The sequence below is a fragment of the Ranitomeya imitator genome, chromosome 8 (assembly GCF_032444005.1).
Source record: "Ranitomeya imitator isolate aRanImi1 chromosome 8, aRanImi1.pri, whole genome shotgun sequence".
NCBI classification, from domain to species: domain Eukaryota; kingdom Metazoa; phylum Chordata; class Amphibia; order Anura; family Dendrobatidae; genus Ranitomeya; species Ranitomeya imitator.
Window position 1 is genome coordinate 185,694,318 of NC_091289.1, and position 21,143 is coordinate 185,715,460.

General features: G+C 45.8%; 1 protein-coding gene across 8 annotated transcripts in view; it reads left to right on the forward strand.

The window, feature by feature from the left end:
- The window catches only part of FGGY (FGGY carbohydrate kinase domain containing), a 182,879-nt gene that overhangs the window by 88,116 nt on the left and 73,620 nt on the right, over positions 1-21,143 (forward strand). For 3 of the 8 annotated variants that reach the window (XM_069738116.1, XM_069738117.1, XM_069738124.1), the window contains 3 exons: positions 3,872-4,000; positions 9,294-9,397; positions 15,294-15,383. In XM_069738116.1, the coding sequence (XP_069594217.1) occupies positions 3,872-4,000; positions 9,294-9,397; positions 15,294-15,383 (323 nt within the window). Of the gene's footprint in view, positions 1-2,657; positions 2,809-3,871; positions 4,001-9,293; positions 9,398-15,293; positions 15,384-21,143 lie in introns of those variants that run through there. The other 5 variants (XM_069738118.1, XM_069738120.1, XM_069738119.1 and 2 more) reach the window with 3 other exon arrangements.

The window sequence follows — 21,143 nt, forward strand, 5'->3', positions numbered from 1 at the left end:
ACACCATCACTGACTGTGGGTACTTGACACTGGACTTCAGGCATTTTGGCATTTCCTTCTCCCCAGTCTTCCTCCAGACTCTGGCACCTTGATTTCCGAATGACATGCAAAATTTGCTTTCATCAGAAAAAAGTACTTGGGACCACTTAGCAACAGTCCAGTGCTGCTTCTCTGTAGCCCAGGTCAGGCGCCTCTGCCGCTGTTTATGGTTCAAAAGTGGCTTTACCTGGGGAATGCGGCACCTGTAGCCCATTTCCTGCACACGCCTGTGCACGGTGGCTCTGGATGTTTCCACACCAGACTCAGTCCACTGCTTCCTCCGGTTCCCCAAGGTCTGGAATCGGTCCTTCTCCACAATCTTCCTCAGGGTCCGGTCTCCTCTTCTCGTTGTACAGCGTTTTCTGCCACATTGTTTCCTTCCAACAGACTTACCATTGAGGTGCCTTGATACAGCACTCTGGGAACAGCCTATTTGTTGAGAAATTTCTTTCTGGGCCTTACCCTCTTGCTTGAGGGTGTCAATGATGGCCTTCTTGACATCTGTCAGGTCGCTAGTCTTACCCATGATGGGGGTTTTGAGTAATGAACCAGGCAGGGAGTTTATAAAAGCCTCAGGTATCTTTTGCATGTGTTTAGAGTTAATTAGCTGATTCAGAAGATTAGGGTAATAGGTCGTTTAAGGCCCCTTCACATTTAGCGACGCTGCAGCGATACCGACAACGATCCGGATCGCTGCAGCGTCGCTGTTTGGTCGCTGGAGAGCTGTCACACAGACCGCTCTCCAGCGACCAACGATGCCGGTAACCAGGGTAAACATCGGGTAACTAAGCGCAGGGCCGCGCTTAGTAACCCGATGTTTACCCTGGTTACCATGCTAAAAGTAAAAAAAAACAAACACTAGATACTTACCTACAGCGGTCTGTCCTCCAGCGCTGCGCTCTGCTTCTCTGCACTCCTCCTGTACTGGCTGGGAGCCGGAAAGCAGAGCGGTGACGTCACCGCTCTGCTTTCCGGCTCACAGCCAGTACAGGAGGAGTGCAGAGCACAGCGCTGGAGGACAGACGGCTGTAGGTAAGTATGTAGTGTTTGTTTTTTTTTACTTTTAGCATGGTAACCAGGGTAAACATCGGGTTACTAAGCGCGGCCCTGCGCTTAGTTACCCGATGTTTACCCTGGTTACCAGTGAAGACATCGCTGGATCGGTGTCAGACACGCCGATCCAGCGATGTCTCCAGGGAGTCCAGCGACGAAATAAAGTTCTGGACTTTATTCAGCGACCAACGATCTCCCAGCAGGGGCCTGATCGTTGGTCGCTGTCACACATAACGATTTCATTAACGATATCGTTGCTACGTCACAAATAGCAACGATATCGTTAACAATATCGTTATGTGTGAAGGTACCTTTAGAGAACCTTTTCTTGATATGCTAATTTATTGAGACAGGTTTTTTGGGTTATCAGGAGTTGTATGCCAAAATCATCAGTATTAAAACAATAAAAGACCTGACAAATTTCAGTTGGTGGATAATGAATCTATAATATATGAAAGTTTAATTGTAATCATTACATTATGGTAAATAATGAAATTTAACACTATATGCTAATTTTTTGAGAAGGACCTGTAGATATGAAATAGACAGAGAGGCAAGTCCTCCATTCTTTATAGGTGACATTTGCATCATTGAAGGAGGCAAATACTGTCCAGTAGATGAAGTTTACTGTAGAGTAATGCAGCACGGTCATAGTAGTTGTGTTGCTGCGTTAAATTGTAATATTCTCAGGTTACAGAACAGGAGAAGGACTTGCTATTCTGGTTACAAGGAAGCTGAGCAGCAGCACTCAATGTCAGGCAGCAGCTGCAACAGCAAGTAAGATTTTAGGATGTATAAAAAGAGAGATAAATAAACATGATCCAGTGTATTATTATCCCTCCATTTATCACTGTTTAAATTCTGGATCCTCTTTTGGGCTCCACCCTATAAAAGGTATATTGGAAAGCTAGAAAGGTTAGAAAAGTTGGACTTGTTTAGGTTAGAAAAAACCCTTCAGAGGAGATCTCATTTATATGTATAAATACATACAAAGGACTGGCGCATATTCTTTCCAAAGAACTTACAAATGACCAGGGGGCACTCATTATATGGGGAGGAAAGGCGATTCTGGCAGCTAAATAGGAAAGGGTTCTTTACGGTTAGAGCAGTCAGTCTAAAATAGTAATGGCCGACACCATAACAGCATTTATAAAGGGCTGGATTTTTTTTCTTACAACAAATGACATTGTGGCTTATAAATAATCTAGAGATAGAGAACATATAACTGGTGGAGAAAGGCTGAACTTGAAGGATCGGAGTCTTTTTTTTGCACCATACATCTAATCTAGGAGCCCTTATAATCTGCATTCTTGGGTGGGGTCCCCCAGTAATGCCCCCCACACGGGGTAAATCAGTCCATATCCTCATGTCCCTTTTTAGACAGCTGAACTGTATATAATAACACAAACTGCGTCCACGATTTATGCCAAAACATCTGGTTCCCCAGCGCCTGAGACGGCCTGACCCTAGCGCTAGTCACAGCGTAATTCATCATCCCGGAACATCAGAAATCTGCTGAGTGCGAAGATGACATTTGTTTTTTATTGGAGAAGAAAGCTTCTTTCACTACGGCGGCCTTGATGTTTCAGTAGCTCCTGTGTTGTACATCTGATGGAGACCTTTATCTGTGGAGCCCCACTCTACGGTGTCCATTGGCCCTACCAGGGGCAGACATGTCAGTGGTGCATCCTGCGTGGCCGCACAGGGGGTCAGGAGGTAAGGGGGCCCATTTCTACCTAAAAACCAGGGGCAATTTTTTTTAAAGAGCTCTTGGGCTGCAAAGGGCCCATATATTGTTCTTGCACAGGGGCCATTTTCTGTGTTTCTTTTCTATTTAGGCTGGGGTTGTCACACTGATACATCCCAGTTAAAACTCGTGCAATTCATGTATCTGGTAACAAAATAAGATTTCTGTCTTCTCAACAAACTTTGCATAAATCAATGGTACAGGCGAATATGAGAAACTTTAATATATCTTATCAGCAAATCTGCTCCTTCCTCCACTTGTGAGCCATTTCTCCTCCGCCCCCCCGATCTCACCAGTCACTCTGAAAGCTGCTAAAATCCATCTAGGCCAAAATAAAATAGAGTTTCAGCTCACTGAGAGATCAGATTACAGCAGCTTATTGAAGTCTATGGAGGAGAGAAAGAGGAAGAAGCAAAAACTGAGAGACAGTGTTTTCTCTCATCCCAGAGCTGGATTCACATCTACACTGTCCGGTGCTGCTTTATAAAGACATGAGAGCAGGAATCCGATATGTTTCTATGTGCTGTGTATGGGAGACTTAATAGAAGCTAGTCTGGACCCTCTAGCTCAGAGACGACTGGACATTACAGATACAGTCTGTAAGGATGATGATGAAGGATACAAGTCATAAAATGGACCGAGTTGTGTTATTCCTCATGTACACATATGGCTTCTTATTATGAGAAATATTTTCATGCATTTTAGGTTATATTTATTGTTTTTCATTGTAAATATTTTTAGAGACTACTCTATATGTTGCCAGTGCCACCAATCTTTGTAAATAGGAGCCGGACCATAGCTTCCATTGCATGGCGACGTCTTTTCACCATCACCTAACAGGATATTTAGCGCCCCCTGTCGGATAAATGGTTAATGACAGCTTTTAGTCCACCAGTGTATTATTGTGGGACAAGCACCTCGGTTGCGTCAGTTTTTGGTCGAGAGCCACCTTTATGGACGTATTACAGAGAAAATCTGCTTTATTTCTGTTTATCAGTGTGAACTCTTGTTATTTATCCTCCGTCTGCCCAGGAAACCGAGTTGTGTCTCCAGGAGATCCAGTTGGGAATAACCTCACTTCACAAGCTGCCAGTGACCTTGGTCTTCCAGAAGGGATCGCTGTGGCGGCTTCCCTCATCGACGCTCACGCCGGGGGGCTCGGTAAGTTGGGCCAAAAAAGTAGAAGTTATGCTAAGTTTTGCCAGAAGTAATCATTGCTGTTCTTCATGTGTCAGGATGTGATAAAAAACAGCCCGAAAGTCACGGGAACTGGGAAGGGGCTGTATACAGCACAGGGCGTACACTGCTCCTATACAATATATGGGACAGATCTGGGGGATGGGGATGGGGGGCTCGCGCTGACCTTTCGCCCTCAAAGAAAGTTTTTTTAATTGTTCTGAACAGTCGCAGGACAAATCCTGAATACTCTTCCTAGTGTACCCGAGTTTTTACCGTTCACCTCTGCAGTTCCACTATCTATACGCTGTCCCCGGGATGCACCTGTCACATATTTGGATGCAGCTCAGTACTACTACTGCCCCTTATGGCCACTACGCCACTGCCTTTCACAGATACCCGACTTTTCTCAACTGTAAATATGCACTGGGCACATGACAATACTTTGCACACACCAGAATATTGTCCCAAAGTGAAGTCTATGGAGCCTGGTGGGGTAGAGGGGGTAGGAGAATCAGAAAGAGAGAGGCATCCAGTTGCTGCTTTCTAGAAAAAATGTATCTCACTCCAATGCTGGATTCACATCTACTCTGCTCAGTAGTTTGTATAATATCTTCCCTGCAGCTGCTGATACTTCTGAACACGTGTTACATAGAGATAGGAGAACAGGAATCCATCATGCCTGTGTGTGCTGTCTATATAAGACATCATAGCCGATAGCTTCCACCCACCAGCTCAGATACAGCTGAAAATTAGAGATGGAGGCTGGAGAGGAGGAAACTGATAAAAAATCAGTAGTCATATAATGGTCAGAAATAATGTTATTACTCGTGTACAAAAAAGACAACTTATTTTGTAAAGTCACCTGAAATTACAGATATCCTTTAACTAATGACAGCAGTAGGTTGGGTCTGACTCCTCTTGCGTCAGGTTGTCCCCCAGGGGTCGTAGTCGCCTTTGCTGAGCAGCACCACTCAGGCTCTTTTTGTCTTACAGCCTCGGGTCTACTGGTGAATCTCATCCCTACAGCTCCTTTGGCACAACATAGGCACACTCTGCCCATTTCACTACTCTCTTGCCCCTTTTCTCAGTGTGTTGGCAAAAACACTCCACACTAAAATGCCTCTCTGCTCATCTGCAAGCCGGCAGCTGGGACGCCATGTTTATCCAGACGTAGCGGTATCACACAGGGTAGGCTTAGATATATCCACTTGGGGACAGTATTAGACATTATAGGCTTAGATACTCCGCTCTCAAGACAGTGTCACATATAATAGGATTAGATATGCCAGCTTAGTGGGTAGTATGAAACATTGCAAGCTTAGATACACCAGTTCAACTGACAGTATCACACATGCTAGGCTTAGATACACCAGTTCAACTGACAGTATCACACATGCCAGACTTAGATTCACTAGTCCAGCAAACAGCATCATGCATGAAAGACTTGGATACATCTCTTCAACAAACAGTATCACACATGATAGTTGTACTGGTCTAGCTTAGTCTGACAGTAAAACATGATAGACTTAGATACACTGTTCCAACAGACAGTAATACAGTATTACACATGATAGGCTTAGATACACGAGTTCAACAGACCGTATTAAACATGATAGGCTTAGATACACCGTTCCAACAGACAGTATTACACGTGATAGGCTTAGATACACCGTTCCAACAGACAGTATTACACATGATAGGCTTAGATACACCATTCTAACAGACAGTATTACACATTATAGGCTTAGATACACCGTTCCAACAGACAGTATCACACATGTTAGCCTTAGATACACCAGTTCAACAGACAGTATTACACATGATAGGCTTAGATACACCGTTCCAACAGACAGTATCATACATGAAAGACTTTAATACATCAGTTCAGCCGACAGTATAACACAATACTTAGATACACTAGTCCAGCAAACCGTATCATGCATGAAAGACTTGGATACATCTCCTCAGCAAACAGTATCACACATGATAGGCTTAGATACACCCATTCTGATCAAAGCTGAATTCCACAAGTGACTGAAAATAAAATACAGAAAAATAACATTTCATGGCTCCTCGCTGCTCTTCTTGTCCTGAGCTGCAGATTTTACTCTTTAAACCTGAGGCCGGTTAAATATTCGTGGGAATGTAGTGAAATGATTGCAGTGTTTGGGGGGGAACGGTCTCCAGTGGGACGCTTGGTAAGTCTGGGGTCTGCTCCGGCTGAGGAGGTGCTGACAGCCTCAGGAAATGCTTAAATTGCAACCATTTTCCAATAACATGTGGCGGGGCGAGCGCGGGGCAAGCGCGGTGCAGCGACAGGTACACACTGGCCCCACAGTCTGCGCTCAGTGGGCTCGCAGCTGCTCGCAGGCCTCGGGTCGCAGTTAATCAGGTTTTCAGCCACAGCTGTTATACAACTGGTTCTCCATATTAATTGGGGGTTATAAAATGCGATGCTTATACAGCTGCCTCATTAACAGCAGTCCACCATTGTGCGCAAGAATAGGGGCTCTGGATCCCCCCGATCACACCGGGATAAGGGGTTCCCAATAATAAGACAAAACATAGCTAATACAATGGGCAATAATCACATCGTTCACTTATGTTATTTAGATTCTAACCTCATTTATTATTATTATTAATAATAATATTAATAATCATAATAATCATAATAATTCACGATTCATAATTAGTGATGGGATAAGGTGTTATCTGAGCATGCTCGGGTGCTAACCGAGTGACTTCGGCGTGCTTAAAAAACATTTTCGAGTCCCTGCGATTGCATATCCTAGTAATATGTCATCACTTTACAAGATGGGAATACACCATTAAGGCGTTTTCTGGTTTGATGGAAATAAGGCATAAAGGGTTATTTTCATGACCTTAAATGGGTAAAATTGCAATGTGCTTACAAAAACAAGTAATTTTGTAATATACAGTAATGGTTATTAAATATCATCTCCATTACCAAGAACGGGTTTCCCAAGAACAGGGGGATTTTTTATTTGGTTTATGGCTCATTGTGTAAGAGCAAAGGCCGAACTTGCGCAGTGCTTACAAGCTTTTGACAATAGAACTTGTAAGCGCTGCTCTGAAGCTGGCCCTGCTGGCTCATACTGCAAAGGCAAAGCTGTATCTGCTTGCAGCATCTCAAGCTCACGGTCCATGCCAGTGGCACAACCATGACACATATTCACACTGAAATCAGGAAATAGTGAGAAATTTAGTCACCAAACTATATTCAAAATTTGCAAAACTTTTTATTCGGTAATTAAAGTTTTTAAAGGGTTTTTCTCATCATCGTAAATAAATAAAATTGCAAAGTGCTTGAAAATAACAAGCAACTTTGCAATGAATTTAGCTATTATTAAAAATCCTTTCTGTTCGCAAGAACGGACAACTTTTAATGTTACTGATTCCTAGGCAAGGAGTGCAGCACTCGCAAGGCTTTTGCCATAGAGGTTGTAAGCGCTGCTCTGACGCTGGAGCAATTGCTGGAGATGGGCAGCTTTAAAGGGAACCTGTCACCTGAATTTGGCGGGACTGGTTTTGGGTCATATGGGCGGAGTTTTTGGGTGTTTGATTCACCCTTTCCTTACCCGCTGGCTGCATGCTGGCTGCAATATTGGATTGAAGTTCATTCTCTGTCCTCCGTAGTACATGCCTGCACAAGGCAAGATTGCTTTGCGCAGGCATGTACTAAGGAGGACAGAGAATGAACTTCAATCAAATATTGCAGCCAGCATGCAGCCAGCGGGTAAAGAAAGGGTGAATCAAACACCCGAAAACTCCGCCCATATGACCCAAAACCAGTCCCGCCAAATTCAGGTGACAGAGTCCCTTTAATTCCCCTGAGCGCCCCCAATATTGCTATCTCTTCTAGTGTCATGGGGGATCGTTTCCCCCCATAGATGGGCAGTATTTGTAGCCACAGTGGGATCGTACCCTTACACTGGTCCTTGCTGAAGTTCTCTGTACAGACAACACCCATGACCTTGGCAAGGTTGACTCTCCGTGACATTCCCCCTTTTTCCCTTGAATAAACACGCCACGCCAGTACTTTTGGATAATAACGGCCACAGCAGCCAATTTATTATTATTAATAATAATAATTAAAGACACTTGGTGGGGCCCTCAAAGCTAACCCGATCCTGGTCTGGTGATTAAACCGTCGGCATTGCCTCTTCCCTCCCAGCCTTACTTCCAGCCGTGTTTTCCTCCAGGCTCGGAAGCACCATGAATTGAGGGAAGAGGTTGCCTCCACACCGCTAAACCTGTACCCGACTTCCATCGTCGGGTACCCACTCATCGGTACCGCGCACCAGACCTCCAACATCGGGTGGCCCTCCGGGTCCCATGATAATGTGACCCCGACTTGCCTCGTCGGGTATCACCCAACAACCCATAACCATCCACTGTAGGGGGGCCCGCAATGCAAGAACCCCCCATACCGAACTTTTTTGCCAGCTTCGAGGACCCACCAGCGCTCAAATCACTATTCCGTTGATTATAACAGAACCTCAGGCTCACGAAGAGCCATCCGCCACCAGTCAGGAGAGGAAAAGCCCCCTGTGGGGGAAACCTCCCGGGAACCATGGCGTTGGATTGCCTGTCTCTTGGGCTTAAAGGTAACTGCCAAATTAAACACGTTTGCATAAGTATCCTTCATATCATTATTCGATCCGGCCACTGCGACCCAGTCATTCTCCTCCTCTGGGATGGGTGGGTGGGGCTTGTTGTCCTGGGAGTAAAAGAGGGTTACAGCTCCTCCCTGCGTCCTTTTATCCCCCTTGATCTCCCTCCTTCTCCTCTGTGCCTAGGTCACTTTCCCTATGTCATTTCCCCGTTTGTCAATTCTTTACTTCCTCCCCCTCCTTCCTTGCTGTTCTCCCTGCCTTTTCCCAAAATCCCCAATCACCTGGTCACTGGCTACCTGCCCTGGTCATGCCCCCCTCCTTCTGACCCTCCGTGCCTCATCTGGGGGTTACTGGATTGTCCCTGTGCAAGAGAAAAAGCCAAAGGGAACCCTGCACCTTCTTGGATCCCACTTGTCACCAATATATAGGAAGATGTATAACCGAAGTTCAGCTGCTTCACTCTCCCATTTATTAGTATATTAAGCTTCGGCTCTGGATATCCCTTTTTATTTTTGCATATTTAATACAAATTTATCATTTTTTTACAATGACCTCAGTATTTTACTAGTGGGGCATTTAGTAATTTATCCGTTTGGCTTTTCTCCTGCTTCTATAATTGCTCATTGTTTCTTGATCAGGAGTGATCGGTGCCGATGTGACCGGATCTAACCTGCCATGTGAAAATCAGCCAATCACATCCCGTCTGGCATTGATCTGCGGAACGTCCTCCTGTCATATGGCGGTCAGTATCCTATAATAACTCCTCTTCATTGTACAGTGCCGTCCCCATGTCCTCAGCTCACCTCACATAAAACTCTACTGCGACGTCTCCTGAGTTTATAAAATGTGGTATTTATGTCTGTGCCGACGGGTCTGAAAATAAATGGGGCGAGAAGCCCCGGTGTTCTGAATCGGTCTTCTATTCATCATTCTTATAATATGGGGACACTAAGGACACAGACAGAAGACCCCCTCCCCGTATAGTCGCCTATAGGAAATTACACTTAAAGGGCAAGTCCACATACAACTGCATCTGTCATCAGCAACAGAAGAAACTTTAACTTTCCTGCATTACATGGTAAAGACATTGTATACAGAGAATTTACCTAATTACCACGATTCCTGTTTTCAATTTTTCTCCCATCAGACCCAAAGGTGGAGCACTGATTTCACATCCTCTGTAGTGTGGAGCTCCTCCTGTGCTCAGTGTCGCCCCCTGCTGATTTATTCACTGTGTATGATGAGTGGGGGAAGGGAAGTGACACCCAATGCTAGCACATTCCTGACTCTCAAAAGCAGTTGTCATTTACCTGAATAGTCTCAGACTTTATAGATAATTTGATCTTACTTTATAGGTCATATGATACATAGACAATCTACAAATCACTTCATTTAAAAATTATCTTACTACTAAAAAAAACCCCTCTAGAATGGCAGTCTATGTCCTTCTACAGGAAGTGCAGGCTGGTCTATGTGGTTCTACAGGAAGTGCAGGCTGGTCTATGTCTGTTAACAGGAAGTGCAGGCTGGTCTATGTCCTTCTACAGGAAGTGCAGGCTGGTCAATCTTTGTCACTCTACAGGAAGTGGAGGCTGGTTTATGTCTTTCTACTGGAAGTGGAGGCCAATCTGTGTCACTCTACAGGAAGTGGAGGGCAATCTGTGTGTTTCTACAGGAAGTGGAGGGCAATCTGTCTGTTTCTACAGGAAGTGGAGGCTGATCCTTGTCACTCCACATGAAGTGGAGGCCGGTCTGTGTGTTTCTACAGGAGGTGGAGACCAATCTTTGTCACTCTACAGGAAGTGGAGGCCGGTCTATGTCTTTCTACAGGAAGTGGAGGCCAATCTTTGTCACTCTAGAGGAAGTGGAAGCTGATCTTTGTCACGCTACAGGAAGTGCAGGCTGGTCTATGTCTGTCAACAGGAAGTGGAGGCTGATCTTTGTCACTCTGCAGGAAGTGGAGGCCGGTCTATGTCTTTATACAGGAAGTGGAGGCCGGTCTATGTCTTTCTACAGGAAGTGGAGGCCAATCTTTGTCACTCTACAGGAAGTGGGATGGATCTTGGTCACTCTACAGGAAGTGGGGTGGATCTTGGTCACTCTACAGGAAGTGGGGTGGATCTTGGTCACTCTACAGGAAGTGGGGTGGATCTTGGTCACTCTACAGGAAGTGGGATGGATCTTTGTCACTCTACAGGAAGTGGGGTGGATCTTGGTCACTCTACAGGAAGTGGGGTGGATCTTGGTCACTCTACAGGAAGTGGGGTGGATCTTGGTCACTCTACAGGAAGTGGGGTGGATCTTTGTCACTCTATTGGGAGTGAGGATTGGTCTTTGTCTGTCTACAATGCATGCTGGGAGGTAAGAGGAATAAAACTTACAGTACCTATCGTTCTGGCAGAATACTGATGAAAAGGGCATCTCACTAATCAAGAGTGGATGGCAATTTACAGAGCAGAACCATTCCTGAGTATATTACACTGTTGTGTTCACTATAAGCTCTAACTTGTTGTGGGGGATGAGTGCAGGAAGACTATGTATTTTTTCATAACCTATCTAGATAAAAATTCACCATTCTGGAACCGTGTAACACGTCATGTGGTCTCTGCAATGCAATACTTAGCGTTTGTCACCGAACTTTCCAAGGATCAGATACAACTGAAGGCGTCCTTACAACACATCCATCCGTGTGTCAGCTCAGAATCCCTCCTGTCAGCGCTGGCAGCGGAGCCGGGTGTCGATCCGTTCCATCTATCATTACTTGGAGATTAACAACATGTTTTAAATCTCCTGACAAAGTCATTACCAGCTCCATACAGGACGCGGCCATTGTGTGCCAGTTTCATACCATTATCAACATCTCTGAGCTCCGTCAGTGAATTGATACATGGCTTATGATCAATCCTAAGCATGACTGACACACAGAGAGGGGGGGCGTAAAATATTAAGGTTCGGACTATGTGTCACATTTGGCCACACAGCATGAAGATCACAAAGTCGCATTGCAACATCGTAGCATGTTTGTCATTTTGGTTATGTTGCGGCACTTGCTTTCTTTAAGAAACATTCTTGCCATTATCTATAAGTTTCCTGTAGGACCAGACCTTTTCATCCAGACCGTGTCTGCCCCCAGCGTGATAATGGAAGCCGCGTCGCTCGCTCATGCGTAGGTGTCTGAGTATCTGCTTATTTTTGTCTTGCCTAAGTTTGGCGCGGAAAAGAAGCCAGGATTGTTCTGCAGCAGATTCCCAGACATGACCGAAAGTCACATAACCATGTCCACTGTTACTGCTTTACTAATTGTAATTACCAGTTGTACGTGCACCAGGAGCGTCTGCGAGGGATTCGCGCTACACCATGTGGAACGTTGCGCCGTGTGCTCACAGCTATCGACCATTTGTACAGGGGAAAGCCTCGACGGATTAATCGCCTCCTGTAACTTATCCTATAGATTTCAGGTCCCGTGATCCGGCAGCTGGACCTCCACTGATTGCAGCTAATGAATGGACCCCTGTGTGAGCGGACGGGGCTTTCCTCCACTCCGGATGATGATTATGGATATTCGTTTCTGCACAACTCTCTTACATTGCTCAGCATTTCATTTGGGTTGTGGTCTGAACTTTGGGCCAATGTAGGACCTTGGTTCTTTTTTTTTTTGCATGAGCCAGTTTCGGATAAGCTTTAGATCTTGGACAGATGGCCTCACATTTGACTCCAGAGTACTTTGCAGTCACTGAGTTAACCATGAACTCATCTATATACCAAAGTGCCCAGACCCTGGCGCTTGCAAAACAAGGCCTAAGTTGCACCCCTCCACCCCAGTACTGGACAGTTTGTGTGATGCGTTCATGCTGGAAGGCAGTGTTTGGTTTTCACCACACGTGGTGCAGGACATTATGGCCATATATCTTCTCTTCGGTCTCATCTATTCAGTAGCGTAGCTACTGGGGGGGGCAGAGGGTGCGGGTGCCCCAGTGCTCAGAGGGTGCCCACCCGGAGCTACGCTACTGTAACTGTATCGGCGCACAGGGAGAATCGATCTCCCTGCTCTGCCGCCAGCCGCTATGGGGCCCCTGAGCAGGCGGGGGGGCCCGGTGCCAGCAGTGGGCCCCCCGCCTGTTATTGCAAGGTCAGCTGTACTGGCATTTAGCCGATACAGCTGACTGCAATGAGCAATGGGGTGCTGCCTAATACTACAGGATCTGCCTATAAGGGGGTCTGCCTAATACTACAGGGTCTACCTATAGTCTGCAATACTACAGGGTCTGCCTGTAGGGGGTCTGCCTAATACTACAGGGTCTGCCTATAGGGGGGTGATGCCTAATACTACAGGGTCTGCCTATAGGGGGGTCTGCCTAATACTACAGGGTCTGCCTATTGGGGGGGTGATGCCTAATACTACAGGGTCTGCCTATAGGGGGTCTGCCTAATACTACAGGGTCTGCCTATAGGGGTGCTGCCTTATTGTACAGGGTCTGCCTATAGGGGTGCTGCCTTAAAATACAGGGTCTGCCTATGGGGTGCTGCGTTATACTACAGGGTCTGCCTATGGGGTGTTGCCTTGTGCTATAGAGTCTGCCTATGGGAGGTGCATTATACAATATAGAGTAGGCCTATGGGGAGTACATTATACTATATTGAGGACTATCTGGTGCATTATACTAAATGGAGGCTATCTAGGGGGCATCATACAGTGTGGAGATTACAGTGAGGGGGCCATCTCACAGTGTGGGGATTGCAGTGAAGGGGCCATCATACAGTGTTTGAGCCATCAAACAGTTTGGATGCTACTAAGGGGACAGTATATTGTGTGGGTGGTACTATACAGTCAGGCGGCATTATACTGTGTAAAAGAGAGCATCATACTGTGTATAGGGAAGCTCTACAGGGGGGAGACTCAAGACATTATTAAATGTAAAGTGGGCACTTATTGTTATAGGGGAACTCGGGTTACTGTGACTATTAAAGGTGTACACACAGGGCATTATTACTTTCTAGGAGGCAAAATATGAGCACTGTTTTCTAGGGCACTAGCACCCAACATTACTATATTATAGAGAGGTGCTTTAGAATTTAGAGGCCACAGAGAGCCGCATAGCAGGTGCAGTAATAGGGTCACATACGGCAGCAGCGGCTCAGTATTGGGGTATCAGGTGCAGTAATAGGGACACATACGGCAGCAGCGGCTCAGTATTGGGGTATCAGGTGCAGTAATAGGGACACATACAGCAGCAGCGGCTCAGTATTGGGGTATCAGGTGCAATAATAGGGACACATACGGCAGCAGCGGCTCAGTATTGGGGTATCAGGTGCAGTAATAGGGACACATACGGCAGCAGCGGCTCAGTATTGGGGTATCAGGTGCAGTAATAGGGACACATACAGCAGCAGCGGCTCAGTATTGGGATATCAGGTGCAGTAATATGGACACATACGGCAGCAGCGGCTCAGTATTGGGGTATCAGGTGCAGTAATAGGGACACATACGGCAGCAGCGGCTCAGTATTGGGGTATCAGGTGCAGTAATAGGGACACATACGGCAGCAGCGGCTCAGTATTGGGGTATCAGGTGCAGTAATAGAGACACATACGGCAGCAGCGGCTCAGTATTGGGGTATCAGGTGCAGTAATAGGGACACATACGGCAGCAGCGGCTCAGTATTGGGATATCAGGTGCAGCAACAGGGACACATACGGCAGCAGCGGCTCGGTATTGGGGTATCAGGGGCAGTAATAGAGACACATACGGCAGAAGCTCAGTATTGGGATATCAGGTGCAGTAATAGGGACACATACGGCAGCAGCGGCTCAGTATTGGGGTATCAGGTGCAGTAATAGAGACACATACGGCAGAAGCTCAGTATTGGGATATCGGGTGCAGTAATACGCACACATACGGCAGCAGCGGCTCAGTATTGGGGTGTCAGGTGCAGTAATAGGGACACATACGGCAGCAGCGGCTCAGTATTGGGGTATCAGGGGCAGTAATAGGGTCACATATGGCAGTAGCAGCTCAGTATTGGGGTATCAGGTGCAGTAATAGGGTCACATATGGCAGTAGCAGCTCAGTATTGGGGTATCAGGGGCAGTAATAGGGACACATACGGCAGCAGCGGCTCAGTATTGGGGTATCAGGTGCAGTAATAGGGTCACATATGGCAGTAGCAGCTCAGTATTGGGGTATCAGGTGCAGTAATAGGGTCACATATGGCAGTAGCAGCTCAGTATTGGGGTATCAGGGGCAGTAATAGGGACACATACGGCAGCAGCGGCTCAGTATTGGGGTATCAGGTGCAGTAATAGGGACATATACGGCAGCAGCGGCTCAGTATTGGGGTATCAGGGGCAGTAATAGCCACACATACGGCAGCAGCGGCTCAGTATTGGGGTATCAGGGGCAGTAATAGGGACACATACGGCAGCAGCGGCTCAGTATTGGGGTATCAGGGGCAGTAATAGGGACACATACGGCAGCAGCGGCTCAGTATTGGGGTATCAGGGGCAGTAATAGGGACACATATGGCAGCAGCGGCTCAGTATTGGGGTATTAGCAGGATGAGGAGTTTGTGCAGGTTGGGAATAGATGGTGATGGCTGGAATGTGAGAAGTGAAATGTTTCTCTGTTGTATTCTCTGCAGACGAGTCCTGGCTGGAAGAAGATGTCATGTCGGTCTGGGCCAGATGGAAAATACGGGAAAAATGAACGATTCCATCAGAGAACGTCAATGGTAAGTCATTATCTATAACTGTGCTGTGATCTCTTATATGTTCTGCAGGACTGGTATCTACCACTGACCATATGGCAGTAATATCAGTATTGGTCTTTATATAGAGATTATCTTCAGTAACAGCGCGGTCATCTGCTGAGGTTCTCTCCACTACTAGGGCGCGTCATCGAGTTGTAATCAAGGTTACCTGGTTAGGAGCCCACTCAGAAGCTTCGTCCCCCTCATATCACCCCCCCCCCCGAACCAAAACCCTAGCTACGCCTCTGCATCTATGTAAAGGACATTGTTCTAGAAGTCTTGTATTTTTTTCAGACTTTAGCCATTCTGCCATATTCTCTTTCTCCTGGAAACCTTTCCAAAGAAGCCGCACTTGTTCAGTCTTTTGGTAATTGTATTTGCATGAACTTGAACATTTGACATTTTGAAGCCTTTAGAGTATGAGCTGTAGTTCTTGGGTTTTGTTGGCATTTCTCTGAGTATTGCATGGTCTGACTTGGGGTGAATTTGCTGGGATGTTCACTGCTGGGAAGATTGTGAACTGTCTTATTTTTTTTACTTATTAACAATCTTTCTTACTGTAGAATGACGGAAATGCCTATATAACCGTACCCAGATTAATGGGCAGCAACAAATGTCTGAAAGCTGCAGACCAGCAACCTATCCAAACTTCTGCTTTTATACAAGTTTTAGGAACATTTAATGTCATGTGTTGTTGTTCTTCTGAGGTGTCACATGCTCATACAGTGGGGCAAAAAAGTATTTAGTCAGTCAGCAATAGTGCAAGTTCCACCACTTAAAAAGATGAGAGGCGTCTGTAATTTACATCATAGGTAGACCTCAACTATGGGAGACAAACTGAGAAAAAAAAAATCCAGAAAATCACATCGTCTGTTTTTTTTAACACTTTATTTGCATATTATGGTGGAAAATAAGTATTTGGTCAGAAACAAAATTTCATCTCAATACTTTGTAATATATCCTTTGTTGGCAATGACAGAGGTCAAACGTTTTCTGTAAGTCTTCACAAGGTTGCCACACACTGTTGTTGGTATGTTGGCCCATTCCTCCATGCAGATCTCCTCTAGAGCAGTGATGTTTTTGGCTTTTCGCTTGGCAACACGGACTTTCAACTCCCTCCAAAGGTTTTCTATAGGGTTGAGATCTGGAGACTGGCTAGGCCACTCCAGGACCTTGAAATGCTTCTTACGAAGCCACTCCTTCGTTGCCCTGGCGGTGTGCTTTGGGTCATTGTCATGTTGAAAGACCCAGCCACGTTTAATCTTCAATGCCCTTGCTGATGGAAGGAGGTTTGCACTCAAAATCTCACGATACATGGCCCCATTCATTCTTTCATGTACCCGGATCAGTCGTCCTGGCCCCTTTGCAGAGAAACAGCCCCAAAGCATGATGTTTCCACCACCATGCTTTACAGTAGGTATGGTGTTTGATGGATGCAACTCAGTATTCTTTTTCCTCCAAACACGACAAGTTGTGTTTCTACCAAACAGTTCCAGTTTGGTTTCATCAGACCATAGGACATTCTCCCAAAACTACTCTGGATCATCCAAATGCTCTCTAGCAAACTTCAGACGGGCCCGGACATGTACTGGCTTAAGCAGTGGGACACGTCTGGCACTGCAGGATCTGAGTCCATGGTGGCGTAGTGTGTTACTTATGGTAGGCCTTGTTACATTGGTCCCAGCTCTCTGCAGTTCATTCACTAGGTCCCCCCGCGTGGTTCTGGGATTTTTGCTCACCGTTCTTGTGATCATTCTGACCCCACGGGGTGGGATTTTGCGTGGAGCCCCAGATCGAGGGAGATTATCAGTGGTCTTGTATGTCTTCCATTTTCTAATTATTGCTCCCACTGTTGATTTCTTCACTCCAAGCTGGTTGGCTATTGCAGATTCAGTCTTCCCAGCCTGGTGCAGGGCTACAATTTTGTTTCTGGTGTCCTTTGACAGCTCTTTGGTCTTCACCATAGTGGAGTTTGGAGTCAGACTGTTTGAGGGTGTGCACAGGTGTCTTTTTATACTGATAACAAGTTTAAAGAGGTGTCATTACTACAGGTAATGAGTGGAGGAAAGAGGAGACTCTTAAAGAAGAAGTTACAGGTCTGTGAGAGCCAGAAATCTTGATTGTTTGTTTCTGACCAAATACTTATTTTCCACCATAATATGCAAATAAAATGTTAGAAAAACAGACAATGTGATTTTCTGGATTTTTTTTTCTCAGTTTGTCTCCCATAGTTGAGGTCTACCTATGATGTAAATTACAGACGCCTCTCATCTTTTTAAGTGGTGGAACTTGCACTATTGCTGACTGACTAAATACTTTTTTGCCCCACTGTATCTGTTAGATGTGGATATAGATAAATTTTGTTAAAAGCACAGAGGGGCACATATGAACTGTGGAGCTAGGGCCACACGGGTTACACAGCAGCCTAGATAGAATGCTGCAAAATCAAGACTGGCACTAATTAATTGCCTAGAGAAAGCTGGGTGGCACAAATTAAAAGGGAATTTATTTGGCTTGGACTAGTCACTGAAGTTCTCAGCCAAAATACAGTCTAGTAGTTTACAAGAACGTTACATAGCACTGATGTATATGGGAATCATTCAATATTTGTCTTCATTTTTCAATGTCCGGGGGAAGGTAGTAGCACATTCAGTGTGAACAGCTGAATATACTAACCACATCGTGACACGCAGAGTAGCATCATATAGAGCATCTGTGTAATATATTTTATCTGTCTACATGCATTAACATGGAAATTGTGACACAGAAAAAAGTTGCGGATTTATGGAAATCTCAAGATGGATAGACATCGTAATGGTTTGGAAATGATGAAAAATTGGAAATAAAAGTGGCAACACCTCTCCATTTATTTAGTATCAAATACGAGTGCCAATGCCAAGCACAGACATCCCCACACTTATATCCTTGGCTGCTATCAGTAAAGTTATTAATGGTTGTCTGAGCAAGTTCTGTCACTTGTACAAATAATCAAGATCCACTGCTGGCAGCTCCTGTGTAATCACAGACCAATGAAGTCCTAAATGTGCTTGAAGGGAGACAAGTCTGGAGACATTGCAGGCATGGAAGACAAGTCTGGAAACAGTGCAGCCATGGGAGGCAAGTCTGGAGAAGTGCAGCCATGGGAGGCAAGTCTGGAGACAGTGCAGCCATGGGAGGCAAGTCTGGAGACAGTGCAGCCATGGGAGGCAAGTCTGGAGACAGTGCAGCCATGGGAGGCAAGTCTGGAGACAGTGCAGCCATGGGAGGCAAGTCTGGCGACCGTGCAGCCATGGGAGGCAAGTCTGGAGACAGTGCAGCCATGGGAGGCAAGTCTGGAGACAGTGCAGCCATGTGAGGCAAGTCTGGAGACAGTGCAGCCATGGGAGGCAAGGCTGGAGACAGTGCAGCCATGGAAGACAAGGCTGGAGACAGTGCAGCCATGGGAGACAAGTCTGGAGACAGTGCAGCTATAGGAAACAAGTCTAGAGAAACTGCAGCCATGGGAGCATGTTTAGGTCACACAGGCAGCTCACAGTAGACCGAGCAACATGCAGTCTGGTGCCATTTTGAAAAATGGCTCCCGAGACACTCTGGAGAAATGGCCGCATTCTATTATTGATCCATTCTGTACTGCAAGTGAAATTAGATATCACATACTGAGACTAAGGACTCATATATAGTCTACACAAACCATCAGACAGCTTTCACATGACATTGGTCTACGACCAGACATTCAGCTACAGGAGGCCACATGGCCAACACCATGAAGATTCCTTCACGAAGGAACGTGACAACACTCCTACTCCCAGGATTATGGTGTGGGGTGGTATAATGTACGGTTACCGTACCCTTCCAGTTTTTACTCTAGATACACTATCCACTCTGTTACATTGATTTGGTGGTGGAGCCAGTGGTGTTACTCGTGCAACTGTGAGAATCTTGCATGGCCTAAATATGCTCCCATGGCTGCAGAATCTCCAGACTTCTCGCAGATCAAGCACATCTGGGATGTCTTTGGTCAATGAAGTAAGAGGTTACAAAAGACGGTATTCTTCAACACTCTCATCCCGGTAAATCTATGATGCCTGTCTTACTGTGTAAATAGTGTTGTATACTGCATACTGTAAGATGTGCATTATGATGTAGCTTAGGGAGAGTGCAGTTAGTAGTTAAGACACTAGATGGGGCACAATAGTGTATATAGTTAACTATAGGAGGAGTCTGCTGTGGGTAAGCCAGGAGCATTTCCTGAATGTAAGCAGAAGAGCCAGGGAGCCCAAGGCGTCCTGTAGGGCTTTAGAGCCCGGGACAGCGCAGTGACTCCGCAACGTTCAAGTTAAGAGTCCAGTTGGTCCAGGGCCGGATAGTGGCTGAAGTTTACAGCAGGAACACAATGCAGGGCAGCACCAGGATGTGGCGGCTTACTATGTGGGCAGATGCCCTTATGTCTGGCGCAAAACGGACAGTGGAATTCCTAAGGTTAGTGAATCTGCACAAGAGTGATGCTGCAGTACTGAACAGGTCGGTACGTCCTGGGGACACCCTGGGAGGAATGAGGGAAGACACAGGGAAAGCGAAAGATACGTACTGTGTGGAATCTTATGACATGGCTGTAACTGAAATGGACTGAAGCAAGTAAATTCTTTATTGTTGAGTTGGACCTGGACTCTGTCTCTTTTTGTATAACAATGCCAGCAGCAGAACTTCGGCCGCCCAGATGAGACCATGACAGTGCAGAAGGTGTAGCAGAAGGTACGCTGCAAAGGGGACATTGAATGCATGTGGCGGGAGACCAGGGCGTGATTGAGCAGTCTATGTCAGCCACGACTACGGCCCTGGCCCTCCCTCACAATTACACAGGAGCTGCCAGCAGTGGATCATGATGATTTGTCCAATTTCATTCAGTGGCAGACTCTTCCTCAGACGACCATTAATAACCTCAGTGAAAGCAGCCGAAGTGTCTGGATTTCTGCATGTGGCTCCAGCTCCAGACTGAATAAATCAAGATGTTTTGAAAATGTTGTTTCCATTTTTTCATCATTTGCAGATCGGTAACACATCTATCCATCCTGTGATTTCCACAATTCACGACTTTTTTTCAGTTCTGGTGCTGCAATTTCAATGTGAATAATAAATATAGATATTAATTAAATGTTAAAATTAAACTCTGGTTTTAGAGACTCCGTAAAGGGCAAGTCAACGTCTGCAAATGTAATGATAACTTTCCGAAATGCAGATTACAAGCGAAGGCTCTTTGCAGGTACAGAACAAGGAGGGAATTCTTGAAGCTTTTCACTGTAAGTCTTCAGAATTTTGACTGCAGCAATGAGGTGTAATACAAATGTCAGAAGTCAGCAAACACATGAGACCAGTAGGGAGGGTGAGGCCATGTAACCTGACCGTGATATATGGACTCTTACCTCGGCTGGGGTCCACCAGGTGCAGCCCAATCAGTTGTTGCAGTGAAGGTGATGAACGGTTCCACCATTACTTTCTTGGACGGGAAAACACAGAAATATGACATTAAGTGATGCCTACGGGGCACAGAGGCAGCAAAAACAAAAACTACACTCGTTGATTTGCACTAAATAATTGGCTTTTGCAGCCCCCTAATTTAAAGGGCTTGTTTGCCGAACATATACTCTTTTATTGTATCAAGAGCGATGAAGGAACCAACCGGGGTTAACAGCTGATGTTACAGGGCAAACCTGCAATGAACCTCTTTAAAGGGGCTTTTCCTCA